General features: G+C 37.5%; 1 protein-coding gene across 3 annotated transcripts in view; it reads right to left on the reverse strand.

Moving 5' to 3' along the window:
• Positions 1-488: 488 nt before the first annotated feature.
• Positions 489-26,232, reverse strand: part of LOC308219623 (stromal membrane-associated protein 1-like) — a gene marked incomplete at its 5' end in the record, with an annotated part of 160,537 nt that continues 134,793 nt past the window's right edge. For all 3 annotated transcript variants that reach the window (XM_080614851.1, XM_080614853.1, XM_080614852.1), the window contains 5 exons: positions 489-758; positions 3,108-3,436; positions 4,059-4,227; positions 7,467-7,594; positions 16,784-16,868. In XM_080614851.1, the coding sequence (XP_080470977.1) occupies positions 624-758; positions 3,108-3,436; positions 4,059-4,227; positions 7,467-7,594; positions 16,784-16,868 (846 nt within the window). In that variant the 3' untranslated portion in view covers positions 489-623. The remainder of the gene's footprint in view (positions 759-3,107; positions 3,437-4,058; positions 4,228-7,466; positions 7,595-16,783; positions 16,869-26,232) is intronic.

Here is a 26,232-nt window from a genome sequence, read left to right on the forward strand (position 1 = left end):
GTTTTTAAAAGAATAAACTATTGATTTGTAGAGCTACAGTAACATCCAGGTTTATCTTCCTTTCCATAACCATATTCCCTGTTATGCACACCATAGGAACATCACAGTGAAATGTATGATGAAACAAAATTTGTTTGATACACTAGAAAACATTGCTCAGTGATACATTTACATTCTATTTATATATGATTAAACATTTGTTCATACAGTACCTTCTACAGAATTACTGGGTAATTTTTTTTTTGGGGGGGGTGGTCAGGGTTCATATTTTTGGATATTACTAACATGATAGCTATGTCCCTTATATGCAAACATTTGATCTAGAATTTTGAGGGGAAAAAAATCAGTATGTGGTTAAGCAGCTTCTTAAATACATGGTCTATGAAATCATATGCATTGTATGAAAATGCTGCCAATGATGTATAAATGTATTCTTGATCTGCTTTTCACTACATCAAATTTAAATCAATATAGACCACAACACGGTCAGTCAGTTATATTCTCAATCTGAACAGCTGGGGGAAAAAGAAAAAGAGTATGTACATGGAAGGAACAGTGAAAGTAAATGCATTTGAACAAGGAATGTTAGGTGGCTGTTCTGGGTGAGACTTCTTTCGCAACTTTCATTTCCACAGTTGTGTGCTGAGAGTCTGACCAGAGGAGCTTCCAGTCCATCCTGCCGCTGTGCTGGGGGGCTGCCCAAAGCCCATCACATTGCTGGAACTGCTGAGGTTCATTCCAGCCATTTGCTGATTCATCTGGGAAGCACACAGACACACACAAGCCCAGTTAGTGCTGGTGCTAAAACACAAAGCAGTCAGTCATTCCTCCAACTAGCAACCCTGCTAAAGCGTGTTTTCCTAAAATTCATAAAACATTGACTCAATGCAAGTTTCTAAGCATTTTTCAATATAGCAGCTTTTTCTCAGTCACCATTACACATCAGCTGACTGGCTGTAGCACTTGATGTCTGACATCAAGTCTGAATAAACACTCCACTAGTGAATTTACAGAGCGTGTGACACAGGAAGGAGTTTGATGTGTCCCGGCTGAGAAGATCTTGCTTTGCAATTTTCAAAGCTAACTAACAAAACTGTGATAAAGAAACACCAAAGTAAGTAATACAGCCTTGTCTACACTGCAACTCCAGATGTTTTTTGTTCCAGCAATATTTCTTTGGAGACCTCATAATCTTGACTGCATGAGTTTTTATAGAAACGTCCATTTAGGTGGCAACCAGCAAAGACTGAGGTGGATTTATAAACTTGAGTACTACCTAAATTTAACCATTCTTGCTAAAGAATCTATTCAAGATAGCATTTTTCAAAACAAGTGAAATCATTCACATCAAATTAAAGACAACACCTAGTTAAAGGCTGGAAAGAGTTCAGAATTCAACCAACTCACTTCAGGAATGGTGCAAAAGTATTTCTACTCTCTACAAATATTATCTAGTCACTGTAGTTATACAAGTATTCTTCAGGTTAATCTCCCTTGCCTTCTGAAAAATGAACGCCTACAGACAAGCCAGAACCCAGCTGTATAGACAGAAGAGATGTTCAGCAAAAAGGCATTTAGAGCAACTAACAACCAGAGCCGATGGTTTGGATAAGCAACACTAGATTCAAGTTAGAGATAGCATTAGGTAAAAATCAGAGTTCATGTAAACATAAGCAAACAATACTGGGTTGCAAAATGAAACTGGTGGAAAAAATTAAGTAAATGCAAACTAGTGTTTCAGGGTAAAGCTCAGCCCTGTGTGGTTCTACATGAGTACCTGCAAAAACAACCCATCATTGAACATGGACATTTTAAAAAAGCAGATGAAAGCATGCTTTAGCAAGTTGTTAATCTCTTCTGGAGCAGAATTCTTAGGAAGCAGACTGTAAAGGACACTATGCTAATTGGCAAAACTCTTCCCATTTCGACTGAGCTAGAGCTTAGATCACAGTTCCCCTTTGTTTCCCTACAGACTGGAGGATGTCAGCATGCTGGTAACACCTGATGCGCCAGGAGTACGCAAACATGTAAGAGCTTGTTCTCTGAGCCAATCTTTAATATATACTTAGTAAGAAGCATGATTTTAATTTCAAAGCTAATGCAGGTCTTTTTAAAGCTACACACCTCGAAAAAGACTTAGCAGTAAATCCACAGCTTTTTTTTTTTTTCAGTTTGACATTTTGAAATTCTCACCTTTTACAAACTATTTTTCAAAGCAGAATGACAGCCTGGTTTATCCGTGTAAGAAATCCTGCTCACCTTCATAAATGTTTACACCACAGGACTGAGCAGAACAGTAAAAACTAACATAAACCAGTCTGAGTAAGCCACTAAGGTTCACTCCCTGAATTACCAGAGTGAGCAGCATGGAATTATTATATTGTTCTCATAATCCGAACGGTAGTATAACAAAAGTAGTTGCTATCATCCACACTGAACTCTGAAGGAATCATTTAGGTTTGTTCCCCTCTTCCCCAATAAACTCTCAAATACCCGATTTCAAGATGTTTCATTGGATATGTACAAATATAGTACACTAACTAACACTAGCATACGAGTAAGAGTACACTAACACTTTTAGAGAAACTTTTAAACATGTTTAAGAAATTTAGAAACATAGCACAGAAATGCTACAGATAAATAATAGATTAGCCTAAGCAAATTATTTACAGGAGAAGGTTAAGAGTGCCCAGCACTCCACATTCCCCTGAAATTTATCTTGAAGCCTGTACATGAAAGTACTGATTGTTAATGGCTGTTCTCAAGCAATTAAATTCTGCTTTTATTTACAAGGCAGTGATTATATTTCAGCATTTTGTAACTACAGCTAAGCTAGTTTTGTACCTGTCTAGTTCAGATGCCAGGGTGAGAGCAGCTACAGAACCAGACTGCTGACTCTGCTCTACTTTGGCAACATTTATTATCTGCTTAAGTATCAGTTATCCTCAACTGAATTATCCACTGATTTTTTAACATGGTCCTCTGAGCAGTTCCTAGTGCTGCAGTCTGTAACTTGGCCACACTGCTTCCTCCTACTGCCTACATTGTCTATCTGCAAAGCAGCATCTTCTCTAAAGCACTCTTGTCTAGGAATAGCGAGTCTTTACCTGAGAGAGGTTCCATTGAGCTTGCTGGCTTTGCTGCAATCCATACTTATTTTGTGGCGTGGCCATCTGTCCCACCATTCCACCTTGAGGTCCAACGACATTTTGAGGAAGTCCCATCACACCAGTTTGTGTAGTACCAGTAAATCCATTGGGCATTCCCATTCCTACCATCACGCCTGTGCTCTGTCCCATGACTGGCACGGATTGTCCCATCATGTTTCCCATCATCCCAGTTGCTGCAGGCACAGGGACTCCCATGGCTGGAAAGCCTTGAAAATGAGTTGGTGGTTGCGTGGTAAATGGCATAGAAGATGACCCCATGAACATACCTGCAGCAGAGAAGGGAAGATTTCAGCAAAAGCGTTTTGTGATTTTCTCCCTTATCACCTAAGTCAGAAGTGCACCACTTTAATTTTAAAGGATAACTTTGTCCAAGTTGTACATCAAAGCTGTTAATTTAGTTTCTGGTAAAAGCAAAAAATTGCTTAAAAACTCTCGAAGGTGACTTGTCATCATAGGTTAACTACCAAAAAGAGTCTGGCAAATCCCTTTGGTGAACCAGAAGCTTTTAATGGCAGTATTGGAGGTCTTTGCTTTCCCACGAACAGAGCTGAAATCAAGATATGACCTCTGTCCTGATCCTGGCAGTCTCCTCTTCGCACAGTGGAGACTCGCACCTCAAGCGATGAATGAGCAGAAGCTGAATTCATAAATCTTTCAGTAAACTGTGTACTTGATAATTTGAACAGCTCTAATAAAATCACACACTGCTTTGTTTTTCTTTAGCTTCTGTATTACATTTCAGTACCTTTCTCATTTTTATAACTGATAAAAATCTCCATTTTAATATAGGCAGCAGGTAGCCAACTGTAGTTTTACACTTGCAGCAGATAACTATTCTAGGTAAAGCTTACAATAGGACCATGTAAAAAGCTTTGCAAAAATATTTACCTGGAGCAGTTTGCTGCTGCATGGTTCCTGTGCCATACAGTGACAAGATGGAGTCTTTGGAGAGCTGTTTCTTGGCTGACTCTTCAGATTTTGTTGTTTGCTCAGTGAACAGATCAAGGTCCCCAGGTGCCGCAGACAAGGTAGCAGCTGCTGGTTTAGTAGAAGTGCTCTGGGAAATAAAGGTCAAGACAGACTACTGAATGAAACCTGCTAAAGGTGGGACATTAAGTATTTAGTACACAGCCTCACTCCTGAACCAGGTTAGCCCCTGTGCATCGACAGAAGTTAACTTTAAGTAAATAAGGATTTAAAAGGATGTGGTATGATCAAAGAAGGAAATGCAATACATATGATACAGAAGAACCACCAGAATGAATGGAGGTTACAAGGAAAACTAAATCCTCAACCAGCTCCAGTGTGTACACATACAGATTATTAATTCCTGTTGCTCCAACGTTTTTCATCAGTGAGAAGCATAAATCATGAGTTGTAGTTAGATTATGAAAAATAATTAGGAAATCACAAGGAGATTGCAATTCACATCTCATTAATCCTCATGTAGGCAGAATAGATTAAAGAAGAGCTAAAACAAAAGATGAAGTGGTTTGAAATAAACTACTACAACAAGAAAAACAGGATTTTTGGAGAAAGGGCAAAAGTAAAGTTTTGGTTGATTTACTTAAAGTAATAAAATTTCTAAAATACATCATTTATAATTGGCTTGAAGTCCCTTAAGCACATCGCATTTATTGAGAAAGCCTAATTATCTAGAGTCTTCAGTACAGGAAAGACATGGACCTGTTGGAGAAGTCCAGAGCAGGGCCACAAAAATTACCAGCTGGAGCACCTCTCCTATGAGGAAAGGCTGAGAGAGTTGGGATTGTTCAGCCTGGAGAAGAAAAGGTTCTGGGAAGATCTCAGAGCAGCCTTTCAGTTCTTAACAGGGGCCTATAAGATGGGGAGAGACTTTTTAGCAGGGCCTGTTGCGACAGGATGAGGTGTAATGGTTTTAAAAAAGGGCAGATTCAGGCTGGACGTGAGAAAGGAATTCTTCACTGTGAGGGTGGTGAGACACTGGCACATGTCTACTGATGGTAGACACGCCATCCTAGCTAAGAATGACAGACCTTCACTCAGTTCCTGTATAATGTTTGGCAACAAAAACCCTGTTTTAAGAGCTATAATTTTGCTAGGCCCACTTTACATACTAAACACACATCGTACATACAACATACACATCACTAAACGTACAAAATGTCTTCCATCCTTTTTTCTGCATAGTGGATAAATCTATACCATTTCTCTCCATGAATACTGCACAGCAGATAAATCTATAGCATATGCCTTTTTTCTAGTTTTATAGTAGGAGGTGGTTAAGTCAACTCTTTCTAACCCCCTTGTGTTTACTAATAGGCAAAATTCTAGGAAAAAGGTTACTCCATCACATGTTGCTCTTTACCAGTCCTTTATAAATTCAACAGCTTTTACTAGCATCCAGCTATACGGAACAGCAGGAAGAAATATTCTAAGTGGTTTTGAAACCTGTAATAAAGACACATATCTGACAGCAGAGTCAAAGTACATATGATTCTGAATGCTCAAGTGACATTTGAAAAAGGAAAAACAAACAGGTGTGTTTTCATTTTAAACTCATGTTTTGGCTCTGTCTGTGGTTATAAATCCTCAGGTTTGCAGACATCACATTGTTTCAGTCTCATAATAAAGCATTCAAACAGACATTTCTGTGCTCCAGAGTGCCATAAAACCATGTGCATTTAGCACTAAATGCTGCCTTTCAGGTTAAGCTGGAAAAGACAAGCAATCCTGTGAAAAATCAAGTCATACATTGCTTATACAAATCAGTCGGAGGAACACCATTAAACTCTCTTCTTTTTCTATGTTCAGAAATCCCACTGTGGCATCTCAGAAGCACCTACTCTGCAGAACATCATGGTAAATATCTCCTGAGTAAGAAAGCAAGCCACAATACTCCACATTTGGTCCCTTCTTCTATTTTAATGCATTCTGTTAATAGATATTAAAACAAGTGCTACTCATCTCAACTTAAGAATTTGCCATAGATATCTACTCTAAATTTTCCAGTTCCAAAGACAGGAACTCACTGTCGGGGTGCTCAACTGCAGAAGTCCCCAGGTGGCTGAACCACCTGGGTGGCTTAAGACATGGTGGGAAGCTTGCTCTATCCATAGCTTCATGATTAAAAAGAAATGTGGTTTAAGTCTCTAAAACCCTATCTAGCACATTGTACAAAGAGAGCCCTCAGCAACAAGGAGGGGAAGGGAGAGTAAAGGATAAGGAATAAAAATTACAATCAAATCTGCTGAACAACATGGATATCCTTTGATCAACATGATCAAACAGAAAATTTGGAAATGAAATTACAGTATGTCAGTTCAATCAGAATTCCTTTCCATCATCATCCCTTCCATTTCATATATTATGAAAACTACTGGATAAACAAGTATATATCACAGGTCCCAGACCATGAATTCAAGAACACAAGCAGTTCTTTCCAGTTCAGCAGAGTGTAACACAAAGCCTTCTGCAAAATTAAGCTTCTAAATTACCTTAAAAGGGCCTCAGAGATGGGGAGATGAGCTGAGTACTCCTCCAAAGCCTCCCCCTCAGAAGCCACTCTGGGTAAGGAAGCCTGCACATGCACATTCTGATCTGTACCAGCCCTGTTCAACACCAACATTCTTTGAGGCTGACAGGTACTTTAAGACAGCTGCAGCTTTAAGGAGTTTCTTTGTGTCTCAAAGCTGCCTTTCTCAGCTACTGCAGGCAATGGGGTTGCTTCCAAACTGTTATAGCTGTAAGAGAGGGAACAGGCCAGGCGCAGGGGTTATGCTACCCTTCCTTGAGGAAAGAAAGGCATACAAGTTCCAAGATGAGACAAAAGATCAGCACAGGTAGCAGTATTCGTTGCTCTTGATATCCATTCTTGATTTTGAGAAACCCAAGACCCCAAATCTTTAGCAGCTCTAAGACAGAAGCATCTGCTGTAGCCTCTCCTAAATATCAGAATCATAAAGCAGTAAGAGGTCTTGAAAAGTATGACTTAGAGCCCAATAACCTGAGAACATAAAGTATATTCAGCAATACCTATTAAAAAAGAACCGTCACCATGGCAAGACAGAATCCAATTTAGCTGAATAACCAGGAGGAATCAGAAGGGAAGACCGCACTACCTCCTAATTCTATAATATAACCAAGCAGTATAGATGTTTGAAGGGTTGAAAAAAATCTAGCCATTACTGCTTAAAGAGTTTCCAGCCGTAAGTGTGAGAAGTATGAATCCTTTCTGTGTGAATGAACAATTCCCTGAAGGAAAATATGTGCACGAGTGCACAGATTTAAGCCCACACGTAACTAAATAAATTTTACCTGAGCAGGAGGTGCAGCAGCTGCTGGTAAAGGATTAGAGATCATTGGACCAAAGATATCCAGGTCATCATTCAGCGTTGTGACAGCAGCAGTGCCTCCATTTGTAACAGATGCTTCAGCTGGACCATCTTAAACAGACAAAAGAATCACATTTAAAGTGAAAATTTGTCAATATTTTAAAAGTATGAGAATAATTAAAGCTTCAGACATACACTGACAAACTAACATAGCAATATATTCCAAATTTTCAACACAATAGAATACAGATCGCCACCCTTTAATTTTAAAAATAATCAAGAACGTTACAAAGTAGTTGATACATATTTCAGAAAAAGTCACTTTCTCCTTTTACTAAACCATAAAAAGTTATTTTCCAGTGTCTTACACACACAACAGTTATCTACCTGAGTGAAAAGATCAATGTCAAGAGCAGAGGTCAATCACTAGAATACCAGCATTAACAATTTGGTGATAACACATGAAACATATGTCTTACTACACCAGAGAAACATGTAAGGCTGAAGGCAGATGTGAGACTTAGGCACTTTAATGTTTCTAGAAGTCTACTGCAGAGTCCGATTAGTAAAGAGCATAGTTAAGATGCAGTATTTAATTAAAATTATAGGAAGCTTCCAACACTTACTTAATACAATGCCATCTCTCATGTAACCACAACATTCTTTCTCATTTTATTTAGAAAAAAAAAAGAAAATAAAAGAAACAGAATAGAACAATAGAGTAAGTTTATTACTTAGGAAGAGGGTTTCTCTTTGTTCTTCTCTATTTTTTTAAAGAACACAAATAACTGGCAGCCTATAGTAAGATTTCTCTCCCTGCATGTCAAATACTGTAATTTTTCATTACTTTGTTCAGCACACTGCAGTTGGAGACCATCCTCCCCAGTAGCCCAGGATACTCACAAGTTGGAACAACAGAGAGACAGTAAGAAGCACCAGCCACTTCACTAGTCTGGAAATCACTTGACTGGGAAAATATCACAGAAGACCAATAAGATTTTTAGCTGTTAGCTCATATGGGATGGCACTGCATTCTGAGACAATCTGTTCAGAAGATCACACTCAGGGATGCCTTCTCATTTCTGTCTGCTTTCCAGTTCCAGTGGAAGTTGGCCACCCTTTATCTTCCTTGCATGAAAGTGTTTGTTTATTTTGAAAGTAAAGAATGTGACTGCCATATATTTGAAAACTTGACACAGAAGTCATGAACGTCAAAATCTGGCAATATGGAACACTTCAGGAGGTATCACCATCCGTGCATATCTGTATTCATGTCTTACAGTAGACATACTGAACTTGTGCCTTAGTATGTATAGGAAATGTAACGCAGCTACAGCATCCACGACTTCAAACCGACTTCAGCATATGTAAAATCCCCAGCCTATTTTTTAAACACTCTACCTTTCTCATACAGGGAATTATGAAACAACAAAGCATAAGGGTGCTGATCTGCACCTTCAGAGCTATATTCTTGCTTTGGTGACTACTAGAGATACACAAATTATTTTATAGTCTAATTTAGTATCAAACATGAACATTAATAGCTTGGTATTTGCCAAAATCTCAAATCCACTTCATGTCAAAGGGAAATTTAAACCAAATTGTGCATGCTAGCAATGGCAAGCAGACCCAATGACAAAGACCAAAATACACGGAAGGCAGGGACATGAGAAGCACAAAGTGAGTGGCCTTTACAAGAAACTGAACCTTAGCAAGTGTATTTATTACCCAAACTTGTGCCAAGTTCATGAGGATAACTGTCTGCAAGAACTAAGAAAGACCAAACAGCACAAAGGCAAAATAGCCACGGGAATAGTTTGGCAATATTTTATCTTCTATGCTGAGTAAACAGTGAGCAGCTTGAACAATGACCATGTGGTAAAGTACCTACCTAAACCCATTTCATTATCCTGTCATGATTTGACGTTGCTGGAAGGATTGCCTTTCCAACAATTCTGCAAACTGAAGTTACAAACTCATCTATGATTATGACAAAGCTACTTACATCTTAACACAAAGGTCTCCTTCCTGTATTTCTGTTCTGACAAATGGAAATTAGTGGACAGAAAAATGACCATAAGTATAATCTGCTCCACCATTTCATCCACACCAGTGTTTTCAGATGTGTGCAAATGTACTGGCAATTTAAGTAACAAGCTTCTTTTGAAGTCATTCTGCAGACAGGCAATTCCAAAAAGATATCCCCAAAGGCTCACTGTTTCAGATAAATTCAGGAATGAACTGTGCATAGTATTCATGCAAAAGGATTGTCTGGAATTAATAATTTAATGTTCTAATTTTCTCAGTAAGGCACATGTATCAAAAAAGTCTCTCTTGTCGTATTCCAAAGTGGTTCAGTTTCGCTGAACATAAAAAAAGTTTAACTGAAAATTTAAATGTAATCATTTACTAAACCAAGCATTTCATGCATTTAGAACATTCACAGGAAAACACATTTGCAAGAACAAAGTATTTTTCAAGCATTTAAAATGCTACTTATAAATTAAAACTATGAAAACCCAGGGTTTTGCTAGACTGCTTCTGTAAGAGTGTTACTTGGTAATGTACATACCTTTTATCTCTTACTGAATTTTACACTACAAAACAAATACACAGTCTCTATGAGTGCAGAAAACAGACATTTTGAATTACTGTTTACAACACAATTTTAAGCCTGAATGAGTAGTATTAACAGATGATCCCATCTTACTGATTTCTCAAAAAATGTATTAGATAGAATATTTATACCTATTAAAAAGCAACTCTGAACACATTCCCTCCTCCCCTGAAACAAAAGGATTCCATAAAGAACTAAATTTCAGAATACAGAAGAAACGTAAGAGTGTTTTCACTTCAGTTTATTACCTGTATCAATATTAGTATCTTTAAATACACATATGCACGCAGGCATTCACAGACTTTTATGTCAACATAATAGTTCACACTTCTCATACAGAGATTACCGGTATTTGTGATTTCAATGCACCAGGTCATGGATTAGGAAGCACTTCCTCCTTTTCCTTCTCATTTTAAAGTATTTCCATAATATAAGAAAGATACTCCAGCAGAGTTCTGAGTTCTAAATCATTCTAAGTAAATTACTTTTCATTCAACTTCTGCTGCCTACCATTAAAACCCGATCAGAAGAGGTGGCGTGTATTTGACAGAAGGAGACACGGCTGTAGTCTTTCCAGGGAACAGGTGAAAATCAGATTAAGTTACACAGGCCTGTATGAATATTTTGAGAAGTTTATAGTTTCAATCATCACAGAACTGCTTCGAATCAACTGATTTCTTATCAACAGTACTTCCATTGCTTTTCTGGAAAATACATCTGTAGCTAGGAATGAAGTTTTAGACGTGGCAGAAGCCATTGCAATGAAAGCACAGGCAAGGCAGAGCTTCCACGCTCAGTCAGAGAAGGTAACATGGAAAGTCAAAACATGCTGTCCTTCACTTCAAACTCTTAGCTGTGGTCCCAAAACTTCTCTTCTTACAATTTACGACAATATGACAGAAAACATCCAACTGCTGTCTGCCATCCTGTGTAACAGCAGATGCTGCCTCTGAATTCAGATCAGGAAGTATTGTTTAAATTTGATAGCAGAAACAGAAGCTTTTACTGGGATATTTAGTAAGTGAAAGGTTCCAGTAAAGTTTACCTTTACAGTGCTTTCCTGTATATATTTTATTAACGCCTGTCATGACAATTTCCAATTCAGTGCTGGCTTTAGTTATGAAACCTTTCATATACACCATTAATCCTTAGTACATTTTTCTGTACTAGCAGTGAGAATAACCAGCGGAAGAGCTTCAAAGGGACAGAAAGAGAAGGGAACACAAGAAGGAAGGTCTGCTCTGAAGCTTTGCATTGTGTTTCTGAAACTCATTTTCAATGGGGCAAACTATTTACAAGGAGTTTGTTACTAAGCTGCCATGTAATTTTATATATACAACCATTTATGAGAGCCATACCAAGACTTGCAATAGAGGGAAAATATGCATATGATTATTTATTATACCAAATTACTGGAAAGACAGAACTAAGAGAAATAGTTCACTACTGGGGCAAAGATACAAAACAATGTTTGCTTGTCTGAAATTATTGTAGAGCTATTTATTGCATTAATAAAATTTTGTTTACTGATAAAACCTTTGCAGAAGTGAAAAAGCATTCACAGGGAGGCCATTTCTATGTAATACTTCTTAAAATAGAATGTGGAAAGCCAGAAAGCTAACAATGCTGTATGCCTCAAGTAGTTTTAAAGGTTTTCATTTTGGGTAGATACACAGCTTACCTAAGCATAATCTTAACATAGCAGCAATACTATAAACGTTAACGTGTTTACAAGCTCAAGAAATGATTCCATGCAAACCTTGTGAGGTTCAACAAGGAAAAGTGTAAGGTCCTGCAGATGGGCCAGGGCAGCCCTCGGTATCAGTACCTCGGTATCAGCTGGGGGATGAAGGGACTCAAAGCAACCCTGCAAAGGACTCAGGATACTGGTAGATGTAAAGCTGGACATGACTGGACATGCATCAAAAGAAGCGTGACCAGCAGGTCAAGGGAGGTGATCTTCCACCTCTACTCTGCTCTGATGAGACCCCAGTTGGAGTACTGTGTCCAGCTCTGGGTCCACCAGCATAAGATGGATTTGGACCTGTTGGAGCAAGTCCAGAAGAGGGCCATGAAGATGATGAGAGGGCTGGAGCACCTCTCCTATGAAGACAGGCTGAGACAGTTTGGCTTGTTCAGCCTGGAGAAGAGAAGGCTCGGCGAGACCTTATAGCAGCCTTCCAGTATCTGAAGTGGGCTTATAAGAAATATAGGGAGAAACTTTTTAGCAGGATCTGTAACAAAAGAACAAAGAGCAATGTTTTTAAACAAAAAGACAGTAGATTCAGACTAGGTATAAAGATGAAATTTTTCACACTGAAGGTTGTGAAGGTACTAGAACAGGTTGCCCAAAGAAGTTGTGGATGGCCCATCCCTAAGAAACATTCTAGGTCAGGTCAGGTTGGACAGGACTCTGAGCAAGCCGGTCTAGTTGAAGATATCCCTGCTTACTGCAGCAGGGTTGGACTAGATGACCTTTCAAGGTCTCTTCCAACCCACACTATTCTTTGATTCTACGAGTCTATAATCTATAGATGCATACACGATACTTATGTAGTTCTAAATAAATCTTTATAATTTCTTAAATGCAGCTTTCTAACTTATGACCAACCATGCTGCTTTGGCACTTACCAAATAATACCAACAAACACATACTTCTCAGTTATGCAACATCCAGCTGCATTTCATATCACAATTAAGCTCTCAAAATCTCACAGGATTCCTTCAGCAAGTACTTCCCACACACAAATAGCTAAGCAGCTTTTAGCATATCGCACTTCCCCTCCAACTATGCTGGATGAATGCCCCATACATCACATTCAGTTAACAGTAACAGCCTAGTAAATTTCTTATCTTCTGCTTGTTCACTGTAACTTAACTAACAATGGTTATTTCAGAATGTAAAATTGTCTATTTTATGAAGGGCACACCTGTTCCTATTTTCTAGGGACAACATGGTAATGGATGTAGAATATGTAAAGTGCACATTCTTTCTTTCTGATAATTCTGTAAGGTAATAGTTTAAAATTACTAATTTTTCTTTTTTTTTCTGTATGTTGAAATAATTTCCAAGTGCTGCACCTTGACAAACACAATGATCAAAACCTGCCTGTGTAATATTTCAAGGAAAGATTCCCACTACCACACATAGCTATCATACAGTTTTTTACAAGTATTTAAGAAATCTATTTACATCTACCTGGCCTAAGTGAAGAAAGCTATCTTGAAAGACAAAACCCCTGAAAGTAGCAGAGAGCACAAGGTTAACACCAGAGAGATTAAAATACAGCACTGGTAATGGCCTAAGTGCTGAAGAACCATGGTTTACGCATTGTGACTTTCAAACTGAAAAAGGCTTCCTATAATTCTCCTATTAAAAATTAATGTTATAAAATCCCATACTATTGATTTAAGAATCAATTTTAAGTCCCCACATTTTCAGTAGTGCACAATTTCACTGTGGACAAGAACTAAATAATTGAAGAGGTACTAAAAAAGCAGCTTCAGTTTTAGCCTACAAAAATAGGCTGTGATTTCTCACAGTGTGAGAAGAGACAGAAGGAATTTGGAGTTGCACAGCAAGAACACTAACGCTAGTGCTTGTGGAGAACATAAGAATATTTAGCTTGTACATGTCCATTTCCCCACCTTTCTATGTGGAGTACTGAACTAAAATCTACTCTGAATCAAAAGGCCAAAAGCCACGAATCCTGTTGGATCATCAGAAAGAGAACATCCAAATAGAATCCAAATAATAAACTCACTGAACAGGAACTCCAAGGAACCACATGAACCTGTGTAAAAAATCTCAGATGAAACACAAACCTAACAGTAGAGTCAGTGAGGATATTATGCCAATTCTGCTATTACAAGATCTAAAGATACAATTTGCCTAAGCATACTATCTTGAAAAATTTGAAAATTGTAAAGAAAAAGGAGAACAATTTACATTGTCTAACTACTACTTTCACTGAGTATGTCCTATCTCACAGAACGTTTACCTTCAGCTAAGGTTACTATTAAAAACCCAACCGAGACATAATGAGCAATGGTCCAAAGATTAACCCCATACCCAAAGCCAGGCTTACTCAAGAAAATACTTTGCAGGAAGCTGGGCTGTTTAGAAAGCCAAAATTATTCTAGCATGAATTATGGTCCATTAAAATTACTTATCTGCCATCACAAGCAATTCTGACCTGCCCTAGTAAAAGCTACTGTTGCTCTTCATTTGCAGAAATGAAGTTGTAAGAGAATGAATCCTCATTAGAACCATGTCAATTCAGTAAGAAGAATGAGCTATGCTATCATGTCCATTTTAATATTGTTTGATATGACATACCAAACATCTTAATTGGCAGTGCGCTGCTGCAGCAAAAAAGGCAAAAGGGATTCTGGGCTGCCATCAGCAGGGGCATTACTAACTGAGATCAGATGTGATCATCCCACTCTCCTCAGCACCTGTCAGGCACAGGCCTGGAGTCTGTGTGCAGTTCTGGTCCCCACAGTTTAAGAAAGTTTTCTTAATAGAAATCTAGATAGATTTCTAGACTGATAGACAGACAGATTGGAGAGGGTCCAAAGGAAGGCTGTGAAGATGGTCAAAGGGGTGGACAACCTGCCCTATGAGAAGAGATTGAAGAAATTAGGTCTTTTCTCCCTGGAGAAGAGAAGGCTAAGGGTGGATCTCACCCTGGTATGCCAGCACTACGCTATGAAGGGCAGCTACAAAGGGGACAGAGGCTCTCTTCACAAGGAGCCACATGGAGAAGACAAGGGCACAGGCACAAGTTGCCCAAAAAAAGTTTCATCTCGACATAAAAAAAAATAATTTACAGCAAGATCAACTACCTGAACAACCTCCCCACGGATGTGGTAGAGTCTCCATCACTGGAGATTTCCAAGATGCAACTGGACACTAGATATTCACATGCAGACAGACTCCCTTTCCCGAAAGTCAGGCTAGATGGTCTTTCGAGTCCCTTCCAACCTGGGCTACTCTATGGTTTCTGATATATTGGGTTGAAATCATCTTTCTTTTAATACTATCTAAAGCAGTCTACTGCAAACATTAATTAAAAGACAACTCTCTCAATGAAATATGCAGGTCTGCTCTCGTTAAACACATTTCTCATTTGCAGCTCAGTGGAATTCAAGTGCTACTAACTTATTACACTGCTTTTCAATTTGTTATTTAAAAGATCTTTAAACACTCCCTCCTCTAAAATTATAGGGTTTTAACATACAAATTATAAACTTTGCCCTTTGCATATCTCACTGAAGAAGCACAGCTGTTGAACACCAATTATAAAACTCTTTCTATTGCACATTACATCTCAAGTTAGCCTATGCAATCCATGTTCATTATCGTATCATAAAATTGTTACCAAGATTCTTTTCAAATTGTGACTAAAAGGGTACAGAAGCCTAGCAATCTCAAACCCAATATTGATTAAATTTTAGGTCTTAATTAGTTTGCTGGTCTGCTAAAGGAAAATAAAGGAGAATCAGCTTTTAATCAAGTCTAAATTACCTTTTTTAAAAATTGATTCATTCTACATCCATAATCTAATTTGTACTGTGTTAACTAAGATTTGCTTGCCTATGGTAGCAGATTACTTGGAATGAGATACAGACCACAACACGTACATAGCTGGTACAAAACCAGTATTATATAGCTACTCTAGGAAAACAACATGCATTTTGAATGATAGTGTGAATTTTAAAACAGAGAAAACATTTATTGTTTTGTTGCAACATTATTAATACCTTAAAATCAAAACTTAAAAAAACCCCACTTTTTTTTTTACAAAGTCAAGTTTTTAAAATAATTACATTTGAAAGGCTTATCAGCCTGCTCTAATATCCTGTAGAAATTATGCAGAAATTTAAAAAAACTCCAACATTATATTGCTATAAATTGAATACTCTCTAATATCCACTCACAACTCGTAGAAAATTTTCCTAACACTGAAATAAAAAGACTGTAATATTTCATTCTTCCAGTTCTATTTTAAGATTCTATCAAATGGAAAAAAACCCCACACTTACAGTACCACTAGATAAATGAAAGGTAGAGTTTATAACTATGGCCTTCAACAAGCAAAGAAAAGGCATAAAACCCCCCAAAGTATAGCTAGATAGTGCAAATTAAATGATTCAGGTCCAAACAAGTTCATTTACAATGCAAATAGACAGTCAGAAAACAAAAGGTATATTGGATAAAAATGTGATAGCCACAGTCAGAACACAACACTGAAATGCCCAATGCATTAAGTTTTACAAGGTACTAGTCAGCTGCAGCCAGTTTACTGTTCTTTTAACTAATACAGAAATTTTATGATACAAGGTATTTTACAGATACACAATTCAGATGACCTCAGCATTTTCAATAAAAAGTACACTTGTACCATAAATATTGAAATACCACAATCCACAAGCCCTTTGAAAATCACTTTGATAACTTCCCCTTCCCACAGGAGCTCATTACTCTCCTTAGCAAAACACAGCTATTGATATACTCAGACCCCTATGGCATTTCCTTTATAGTTTCAAATTCATAGACTCAATCTTACAGTTCTCAAATTCATCTAACTATCAGTAAGCACAGAGAAAATAAAAGTATACCTGTTAAAATATAAAATGATGTATCTGTGTTTAAGAACAGATAATTATGTATTGCTTACCAAGTCCTAAAAGGTCAATAGTGGGTTCTGATGTCTTTTTTGGACTTGCTTTAGCTTCTGATTGCTGTTCCTCTTTCTTCTGTGGCTTTAAAAGAAACAAAACAACACAAGTAATCTTTCTGAAAAAGAGAGGGCTTAAAAAAATCTCATTAAAGACACTGCTCCTTTATCAGTATCAGAATCAGAAGTAAAATCTCTCTACATATTTATCATAATGACTTTGATTTGTAATGAAGTTGCAGTTATGGTCATAAAGGACATGGCAGATGACTGTAAAAATATTAACCTTATACCTTCACTGGTACTTAATCAATTTTAAAATAAATCTGAGTTCCAGGATAGGTTAAAAATAAGCTGAAATCTTAAACTGAACCACTGCATACTATGCACTAGGCAAAAAGTTGTCTATAATTTGATTTATTGATTAATTTCAGCTTCCAAATTATACAGTTCTGCAGGGCTCAAAAACCTGATATGTAAAAATCAGAAGCAGACTAATGACATTGTTTAGCCTTCCTGAAAAGAGCACCTACAGAACATGCAGATGTTTTAGACGCTAAGCACCAACGGACACAATCTGTGTTCATTATCTCTTTTCCTTTGTAAACATGAAGGCAAATAACAGCATTCTCCTCCTTTCGAAAAGGAAACTCATAGTCGTTTCTTGCCTAGAGACTTCGAAATATAAGACGGCACTGACGTGAAATTTGATTATGAAAATGACTGCATAAATCTGTTTATAGTTGTTCTCATACCAATATCAATCTGATCACCCTTACCCATCAAAATATCAATTTTTAAGATTAATACAAACTGGTTTATAGTAGTGAAATGACAAATGCATTCTTTGCATGCATTTAATATGCATTTACTCTACACATCACAAAAGCATGAGGTGGATTGGTTGATCAATGGAGTACAGCCTTTAACTAGAACTGATTACTGAGTAACGGTGGTAGAGCACTGTCAGACTGGGTGTTGGCCTGACACCAATCTGCTTCACCCTCACCTTTATCACCCCCATAATGTGGCTTTGACAGAGTCACCAAGGCTCCCAAGGTTGCTGGAGTAATTAAATCTTAGCATTTACTAAATGATTTACTAGAAGAACTTTATAGCTCAATACATGGGTATAAAATAGTTCTTATTTAGGTAACCCTTTACTTTCCTCTCTTGCAAACTGGTGATAACGAGTAATGAGCTTGGTGTTTGTAAAGAGCAGGCAGGAAACTCAAGAATATTCAAAGATGGCCTAAGTGAACAGAAGCCTGTCATAGTAGTAACACTCCTGTTACATGAGCAAACCTCACCCAAAACCTCAAACAAAGAGCTGCAATGAACTGAGCTCCATTTTTCTAGGGAACGGGTATTTTCAAACTCAAACTGATCCTCACCAATCTCTTGGAGAAATACTTGCTTCCTCGTCCAAAAATAGTTATGTTGACTTTACATACCTTATACAAGACCAAAATTGTTTGGGAAGCTGCATGCTGGAAAACTATTCCGCGGATTCCCTGATTCTACATTGCATTACAACTTTCATCTTCGAGTATGTGATCTGAACAACAGCACACTAATTCCAAGTGCTACCCAATACTGCAGAGAGAAAAACCCTCCTATTTTGTATAAGAAAAAAAGTATGGTTTTTGAAAGTAGATTTTTGCATATCAAGGATTTTTTTAAAGTGACCACTCAAAATGAAACTTACTACAACTTACCACACCTCAGTAAATATGCCATACAACTTAAATTATTGTTAACATCAGAATTAACAGTGAGTATTTCAGAACAGAATTTATTGCAAGAATTTGCACATTTGGTTCTTCTCAAACTCTGTAAGGAACACCCCAGGTCACAGAAGCTGTAAAAAGAAGCATTTCTGACGTGTTTCTTGATTTCACGAAACTGACATTTTTGCTTAAACAGCTTAACAGTTCTGAATATAGAACAACTTCTTTAAACTAAAAAGCAAAGCTGTTGGAACTATATTATATGTGCAAATTTTCATCCCTCCAGATTAGATTTATGATAAGTACCTAAAAGCACAAGCTTGGAATAAATTAAAGTTTGACAGGGTTGGTTTAGAACACAAACTTTTCATAGCAACCAAAACACTCAGAATCATAGAATAGTTAGGGTTGGAAAGGACCTTAAGATCATCTAGTTCCAAACCCCCTGCCATGGGCAGGGACACCTCACACTAAACCATGTCACCCAAGGCTCTGTCCAACCTGGCCTTGAACACCGCCAAGGAGGGAGCACTTACAACCTTCCTGGGCAACCCATTCCAGTGCCTCACCACCCTTTTCTGCATATATTAGTAAGTAAACAGAGAGTTCAAACAGCCCTCTCTTTTATTTAGTATTTATTAGTGCAGAAAATGGTCCAGCTGAAGAAGGTATAAGGAAACCAATGCCTTACTAAATAAAGCATTCTGTAGTAGAAATCATACCATCTTTCTGGGTCTGGAGCAGACGACCTCCAGTGGTCCCTTCCAGCCTATATAATTTTGGCACAAACACGGTGTTGAAACTTTCCAAAAAGAGCAGAAAGGGAAGTCACCCTGGAGCCACTTGAAAATTTTATTCTAAACCATAATGAGAAATTTGATGTTTAATTTCTTTTCTGGTAGTTTTGCCCCAGCAGGACTCATACATGACTCAGCTTTCTGTAGAGTGGTCATTTCAGATGTTAAAGCTAAATACCGTGCAGAGTGAGCACAGAAGCGTGCAACAGGAAAAAATCCCCACGTAACAAGACAGTGACATTTCTTAAACTTAATGTTTAATTTAGAGTTGTGCTTTATCTAAAAATTAATGCATTTTGTAGAGGTACAATATAGCATGACAAATGCTTGGGAATTCAGCAGCACTAAGATTCATCTCAGTTTCTATTACTAGGTCTGCTTGACTCCCACAGCAATTATTTTTAAGTACTGACACCAGTACTAGATAAACTATTCTTTGCCAAGTCCTTTGGAAAAAGGCTGCATAAAAATAGGAGACTAAGCAGCATTAAATAACCTGAAAATAGCACTAAAAGTCTGCTATGAAAAAAAGAAGTAGGAGGAAACAGGTACACAACTGTGCAATTATTTTTAAGTGAAGCCTTCAAGGTTACTTGGGACTACTATTTTTTTACAACATTCAAGGTTGACGCAGCAACATATGTGGTTTCATTAAGTGAAGTACATAGTTATAGCAATTCCTAGATATATTTATTTTGGGTCATATATTAAGAGCTTCTCATTCAAAATTGTCATTATGGTACTAGCACATGCCTCTGAGACACTGTCCTCGCAAGCAGCAGAGCATCAAAATATCTTTGATATGCAGGCCTTACATTTCCATTTTTTCACACAAATGTTCATTACACTGTTCTTCAAGGTTATTCTCATGTTGGAATTATCTAGTGAAAGCAAGCAATGTCCTCTGCCTTAAATTACTCTGAGATTACTGAAAAACAGTTTATTTGCAAGTATCACTGAAAGAGACTGAAGCCAGAATAAGCTTCCAGGGATTTGATTCTTTTGCATCCTCCACATGATCAGCTTATTATGTAGCATGACTTGGAATTTTCTGCCTTAAGTAAAACTGAGCCCCTGTTTTGAGAAGAGACACAATAACCCATTTAAGTTATTCCTTGTTCAGCAGGTATTAGGTACTTCCTCCAACTTAAGGAGGCAAATAAAGAATTAACCTTGCAACCTTTTACAAATATTTTCACCGATGAAGCGCATGTCTTAAGTAGAGGAGCAGGGACCCGCTCATTATTCAGATCCAGCATGGGCATCATAAATTTCTGCAATCACGCAGATGATTACATCTAATTCCTTCATGCTGTACATCTACGATACAGTAAAAATGTAAGTGACAGCATGGTACTAATACCTTATCCTTAAGTAGCCCTTAGATTAAAGATTAAACATCTTTAAATATCTGAAGAGCAAATATTTTAAAACAGTTAGGAACGTTCCATAACTTTGTCTCTAACAAAATGAACGGTTGAGAAATTATGTCTACAGGTAAGGAGCAACATCTCTTTCCTATCCAAATAAAACAGAGATACAGAAATTAATATTTGGTTCTTCACTTAATTTCCACACGTTTCCACCATCAGAAACACAATTCAGAAGCAGACAACTGTGGTCATGCCACCTGTAACTTACTGCGAGTTTAAAGCAAGACAGTGCATAAGCCTGCTAAAGCATATTTTTAAGTAACGTAAGTTTCTTAGACTCACATTGAGCTGATGCCTTCATTTGTGAGAGCTGCACTACCAGTGTGCTTCCAATTCACAGAGATATTGGCTATGATTTAATCAATCTTGTTCATTTTCCTATCATTTAATCTCTTTTAAATTTCTAGTCCATCAGGTTTTGGAAGAAAAGTTAAAAGAATTGTACTGATGTTCTGAACTTTTATTTTGCTTAAATTCTGACTACATCCTTAAAGATCAAAAGAACATTATTGTAGAAAGCTTCCCAGTTCACACAAAACGAGAAAGTCTTCCATTCCATCATGAAACACACCAGTGTTTTGGCTATTGCTGAGTAGTGCTGTCGTGGTTTAAGCTCAGGCCGTAAATCAGAACCACGCAGTCCACTTCCCCCCCCACCTTTCTTCCCCCCGCTCCTGGAGGGACGGGGAGGAGAATCGAAAGAATGCAACTCCCATGGGTTGAGATAAGAACAGTCCAGTAACTAAGGTATAACACAAATCACTACTGCTACCACCAATAATAATAATGATAAAGGAAATAACAAGGGAAGAGAATACAACCGCTCACCAACCGGTACCTTGCCCCCACCCCGCAGCGATCCATCCCTTCCGAGAACTCTCAGTTCTACATCCTGGGCATGACGTGCTGTGGTACAGAATACTTCTTTGGCTAGTTTGGGTCAGGTGTCCTGTCCCTGCTTCCTCCCAGCTTCTCCTCCTCCCTGGCAGAGCATGAGACTCACAAAGTCCTTGGTCAGGGTAAACATTCTGACCAGCAACTGAAAACATCGGCTTTATCAGTATTATTCCCAGGCCAAAAGTCAAAACCACAGCACTGCACCAGCTACCAAGAAGGAGAAAAAATGACTGCTGCTGCTGAACCCAGGACAAGTGCTTTCACAGCATCAAGGCTTTTTTGGTTTCCCTGCTCTGCCTTTGCAGCAGGTATGCTGGAGGTGAGTATGAAGTTGGGAGGCAGCTGACCTGAACTGACCAAAGGGATGTTCAATAGCATATGATGTTGTGCCCTCTGAACTTTGCCCCATCAACAGATGCCATACCGATGTAATACATTTGATAACTGTATCACTTTAGTTTTGTTAGTTTTGCACAATCATATTGCTTTTTTGCTAATTAAAGCAAGTCAACCTCTAAGTACCTTGGTTAATAAATTCAAGGACTGTATATGCACACACATATATATATACACACACATACAGCAATACTTCCACCACTGTTGGTCTATTTTCTTCATAACCACCTTCTCTTCCCTTTCTCTAGTGTTCTATAGATTTTGCTAAGCAGATAGAATGGGGACGTTAGTCAAGTGAATCAATCTATATATGGAACTTGCCCTACAAACCACAGTGAATTCCCATGTTCTGTTTTCCCACTGAAGTTTAGCGTGCACAAATCTCAAAGCCCTGAATTGGAGTATTACAGTTTTGCAGTCAACTCATCCAAAAGTAAACTCCCACTCCCTGGAACGGGCAACTATGTTTTCTCCCAGACAGCAAGTCTGCAGCAGATGGGATAGTGAAGAACATTAAGCTACCCCTGAAGCGTAAGCCGCATACTGTAGGAAGTCCAGTGTCTCAGTCAGGCATTTCATAAGATTTTGTTCAGCCAGCTATTTTTGGAGATAACCATTAAATGAGTAATTCATTCTGCCTGAGAGAAAAAAATAATGAAAGCACTGCTAAGTCAACCCTCCTTCTTCCTCTGTGCAATGATTTCAGTACAGCACATGCAATGTTGTTAACAAGGCATATGGTTATCTCATGAGGAAGACCAAAAGGAAGGTCAGTACCACTATGACTGACAGTCACTCACCTATTAAATTCATATACATAGCAGAATGCTATGAGGTCTATTGCTAATGCTACCAATGGTCCCTTTCTGTGAAACAACAGCTTCTCCTTTCTCAACTCTCAGCACCATGCCCATGAAGCATCATCTCTGGCTACTTCTACTGACGTAGAAGGGTGGGTAGAGGAAGGCAAGAGGGAAGTGAAAAGCTTTACACCAGCTTGCTTGGTTGACAGAAGAGACAACAACATGAGGTCTCAGGAGTGTTAAGAGTTTGAAGGAGAAAAAAATAAGAATATTCAGCAGCAGTGTCTAGAAGCAACTACACTGCTCTTTTTTAAATTATTATTATAGCAAAATAGGAAAACAAACTAAATTTGTGAAATCATTATGGACACTACAATCCTTTAAGAACATTTTTTTAATATGACCATACACTCCAGAGCATATGATAAGTTTAAATTCGGCATTTGCGAGTTACTCTTCTGCACATACCTATTTACCAGATGACACTCCTCTGATAGAGGCAGCTGAAGGCATTTTGCACTGGAATTGGCAATGGTGAAACAAACTTGGTTCAAAAGTGCCAGCACACAATGAAAATACTGTGTTTATTTTTCACTGTAAATGAGTGACTTCAGGGAAAAAAAGAATAACATTAGGTAATTCAAGTTTCCATTTTCTGCTTCTGTAACATTATGCCAATTATCTTCCCATGTACAAAATTTAAGGGTTTAACAGTTCTAAAAGAGATATGACACCCAATAGATATGTAACACACACACACACAGAGTACTTTTGCCAAATTGACTAGTACAAGATATTAATATAAATAATTTACAAGGTTTCATCACCAGCATTTAGGATTAACATTGACATTATTCTCATTCACATTACTCAAGAGCATTACAAGAGGTAGCATACATGGTGCAACTTGTAAGCCACAGGACTAACAGCTCTGAAGGAGAAAAACTCTCCAGTCAGAGCAGTCATAAGTTTACAGGACACATCTCTCCTATTCTGAAGCAAGATATCAGACACTGTCAAAAAACTGATTTATCAGCTGTCCAGTCCAGTTATCTGCTCCTATTTTCTTTCATACTTTAATATTACACACAAAAAAATATTTCTCTGCACATTTTCCTCCATTTTCTACTTCAATGAAAAATTAATATGAATCTAGAATTCAGTCTGTTTCATACACAGCTGACTACCCATGCATTCCCTATTTCTATACCCAGTCTTAACTACAAGAAACTATATGAAAGCTGAAGATCCATCAAATAATTTAGTAAAAAGCACTTCTAACTTAAGGCAATTTCCAGTTTACTCACTAAAGCTCACTGATGCTTCTATGGTTACTGAACAAAAGTCTTCCTTTGCTCTTATTAGGTAGAAATTGCATGGCTTGTGCATAAAGTAATTGGATTCCTTCCCTTTTCATTACCTGCTTGCAATAAAACTTGCAAGACAGCATAAACATTTGAGAATTCCCATAAGAGAAAATAATGCTAGTAATTTACTATAAGATTGCAATAGGTTTGTAGATATGATTTTTCCTGACAGCTCATATACTTCTACTACACAAGTTAGTTTAATCTGTATCTATTTAAAGCATTGTTCATGTGGGTATCCTGGAGCTTTTAAAGAATGTTTTTATAGCTTTTGTATCTGACATGTAAATAAGTAAAAAAATAAGTAAAAACCAATCTTTTCATAATACTGAATTTAAATCACTATAAAGATGAAACGTGATACTCTGTTTACCCTCATATAAGATATCAGCACTTTTTTTAAGAAACTTTGGAATCAAACTAACTGTTCAAAACTTAGGATACTTTTAGCAACTGATGAACTTTTATTCTGCCTAGCTAGCAAAAAAGCCAGGCAACAAATATATTATATTGAATTAGAAGATACACTACAGTGGTATCATGAAGTTGTACAGACTACAGCGACTCTGCAAGCATATTCTGATGGATCCCTAATCCAGAAAAAAACGTATGTCAGTCAAATGAAAAAACCCAAACCTGCCACTTAGTTATGAAATAGTTATAATATAGAATTACCGCTTATTTATAAGACTAGAATTACCTCAAACAAACATCTAGCCCAAGGGGAAAAGTTTATTATTAAAGTGCATGGTGATTATTCCAATGAACTGCTCTCAGACACCAAACTACTCATGCTGATGTAGGCAAGCTAATTTAAACCATTTATACCAAGCAAACCAACAAACTTGAAATGCCTTATTTTTTTACTTAGATGTTGTTTTTAAAAAGGATTCTGTACACATGAAGGTCATTTAGATGAAACACATGCCCGAAGAAAAACATTTTCAAGTGTACCTGATCTCCATTTCCACTTTAAAACCCTGAGTATACGGATTTCATTGCAGTTTCACAGACAGGACAGGATACTTGTATAAGATTATGTAAAATGTGTTGCATCTCTAATCATGTGAATTAAAAACTTCATAGTAGAACTAACAGACAGCTGCACCGTAATCTTATTCCATTCATATGGTTTTATCTGGGTCTAGGCTAATATGCTAATAATTTATGTGGAAAGTGGATTAAGACTAATCCGTTATTACTAGTTATTGACCACCCTGTACTACCATTTTACTTTAACTGAATTTAAAACGCTAGCTCAGATCTCATTTACTTTAAGCAATGTATTCCAAGAAGGCTTAAAACATTTCATGTCTAGTAAGTAGCTGAAAGGAGCAGTTTAGCTCCTTTCTAATGCATCAGACAATCTCAGAGGCCCTTTCACCTTGCTCAAAAGAAGGCATGCAACTGTAGAAGCCCAGTTTCTTAAAACGAAGTTGTCTTTATACTTACTGCTGGGACTATAGCAAAATATCAAAGATTAAATCTTTCTCTTTACAGTCTTATATTCATGTATTAAATTTATATAATAACAACCATATATGAAATACTAGTTGTATGCATTCACTTTCAAATATGTTATGTTCTTAAAGTTGACAAGTTCAGAATAGGGTCTGAAAAAGAAGGCAAGGTCCTTCTCCTAAGTTTGATACTTGAAAAAAAGCACCAGAAGACTGTGAGATGATTGCTAGGTAGGAGTCACAATAAGAAGTAGGAACCTGAAGCCAAGCTAGAGATTGCACAATTGTAGAGAAGGACAGGCACACAGCTTGAGTGCAAAGGAACCAATTTTTTCTAGGGATTCTGGGGGGCAAGGATTTGAGCAGAGTTTGCTGCAGTTCTAAATCTTTGAAATGATCAGCCCAGAAGCAAAGACCTGTTTACAAGGACACAAAAGCAGAGAGAAAAACTGTTTGTCAACCTTTTTGCTATTTTGTGTTGTCATGGAATTCGATTTAGATAAAACTCAAGTATGTTACTTTTAATCCAATAAAACCTGGGGTTTAAATCTTTTAGAAGAAATCAT

The sequence above is a fragment of the Psittacula echo genome (genome assembly GCF_963264785.1).
Source record: "Psittacula echo genome assembly, chromosome: 4".
In the NCBI taxonomy this organism is placed as follows: domain Eukaryota; kingdom Metazoa; phylum Chordata; class Aves; order Psittaciformes; family Psittacidae; genus Psittacula; species Psittacula echo.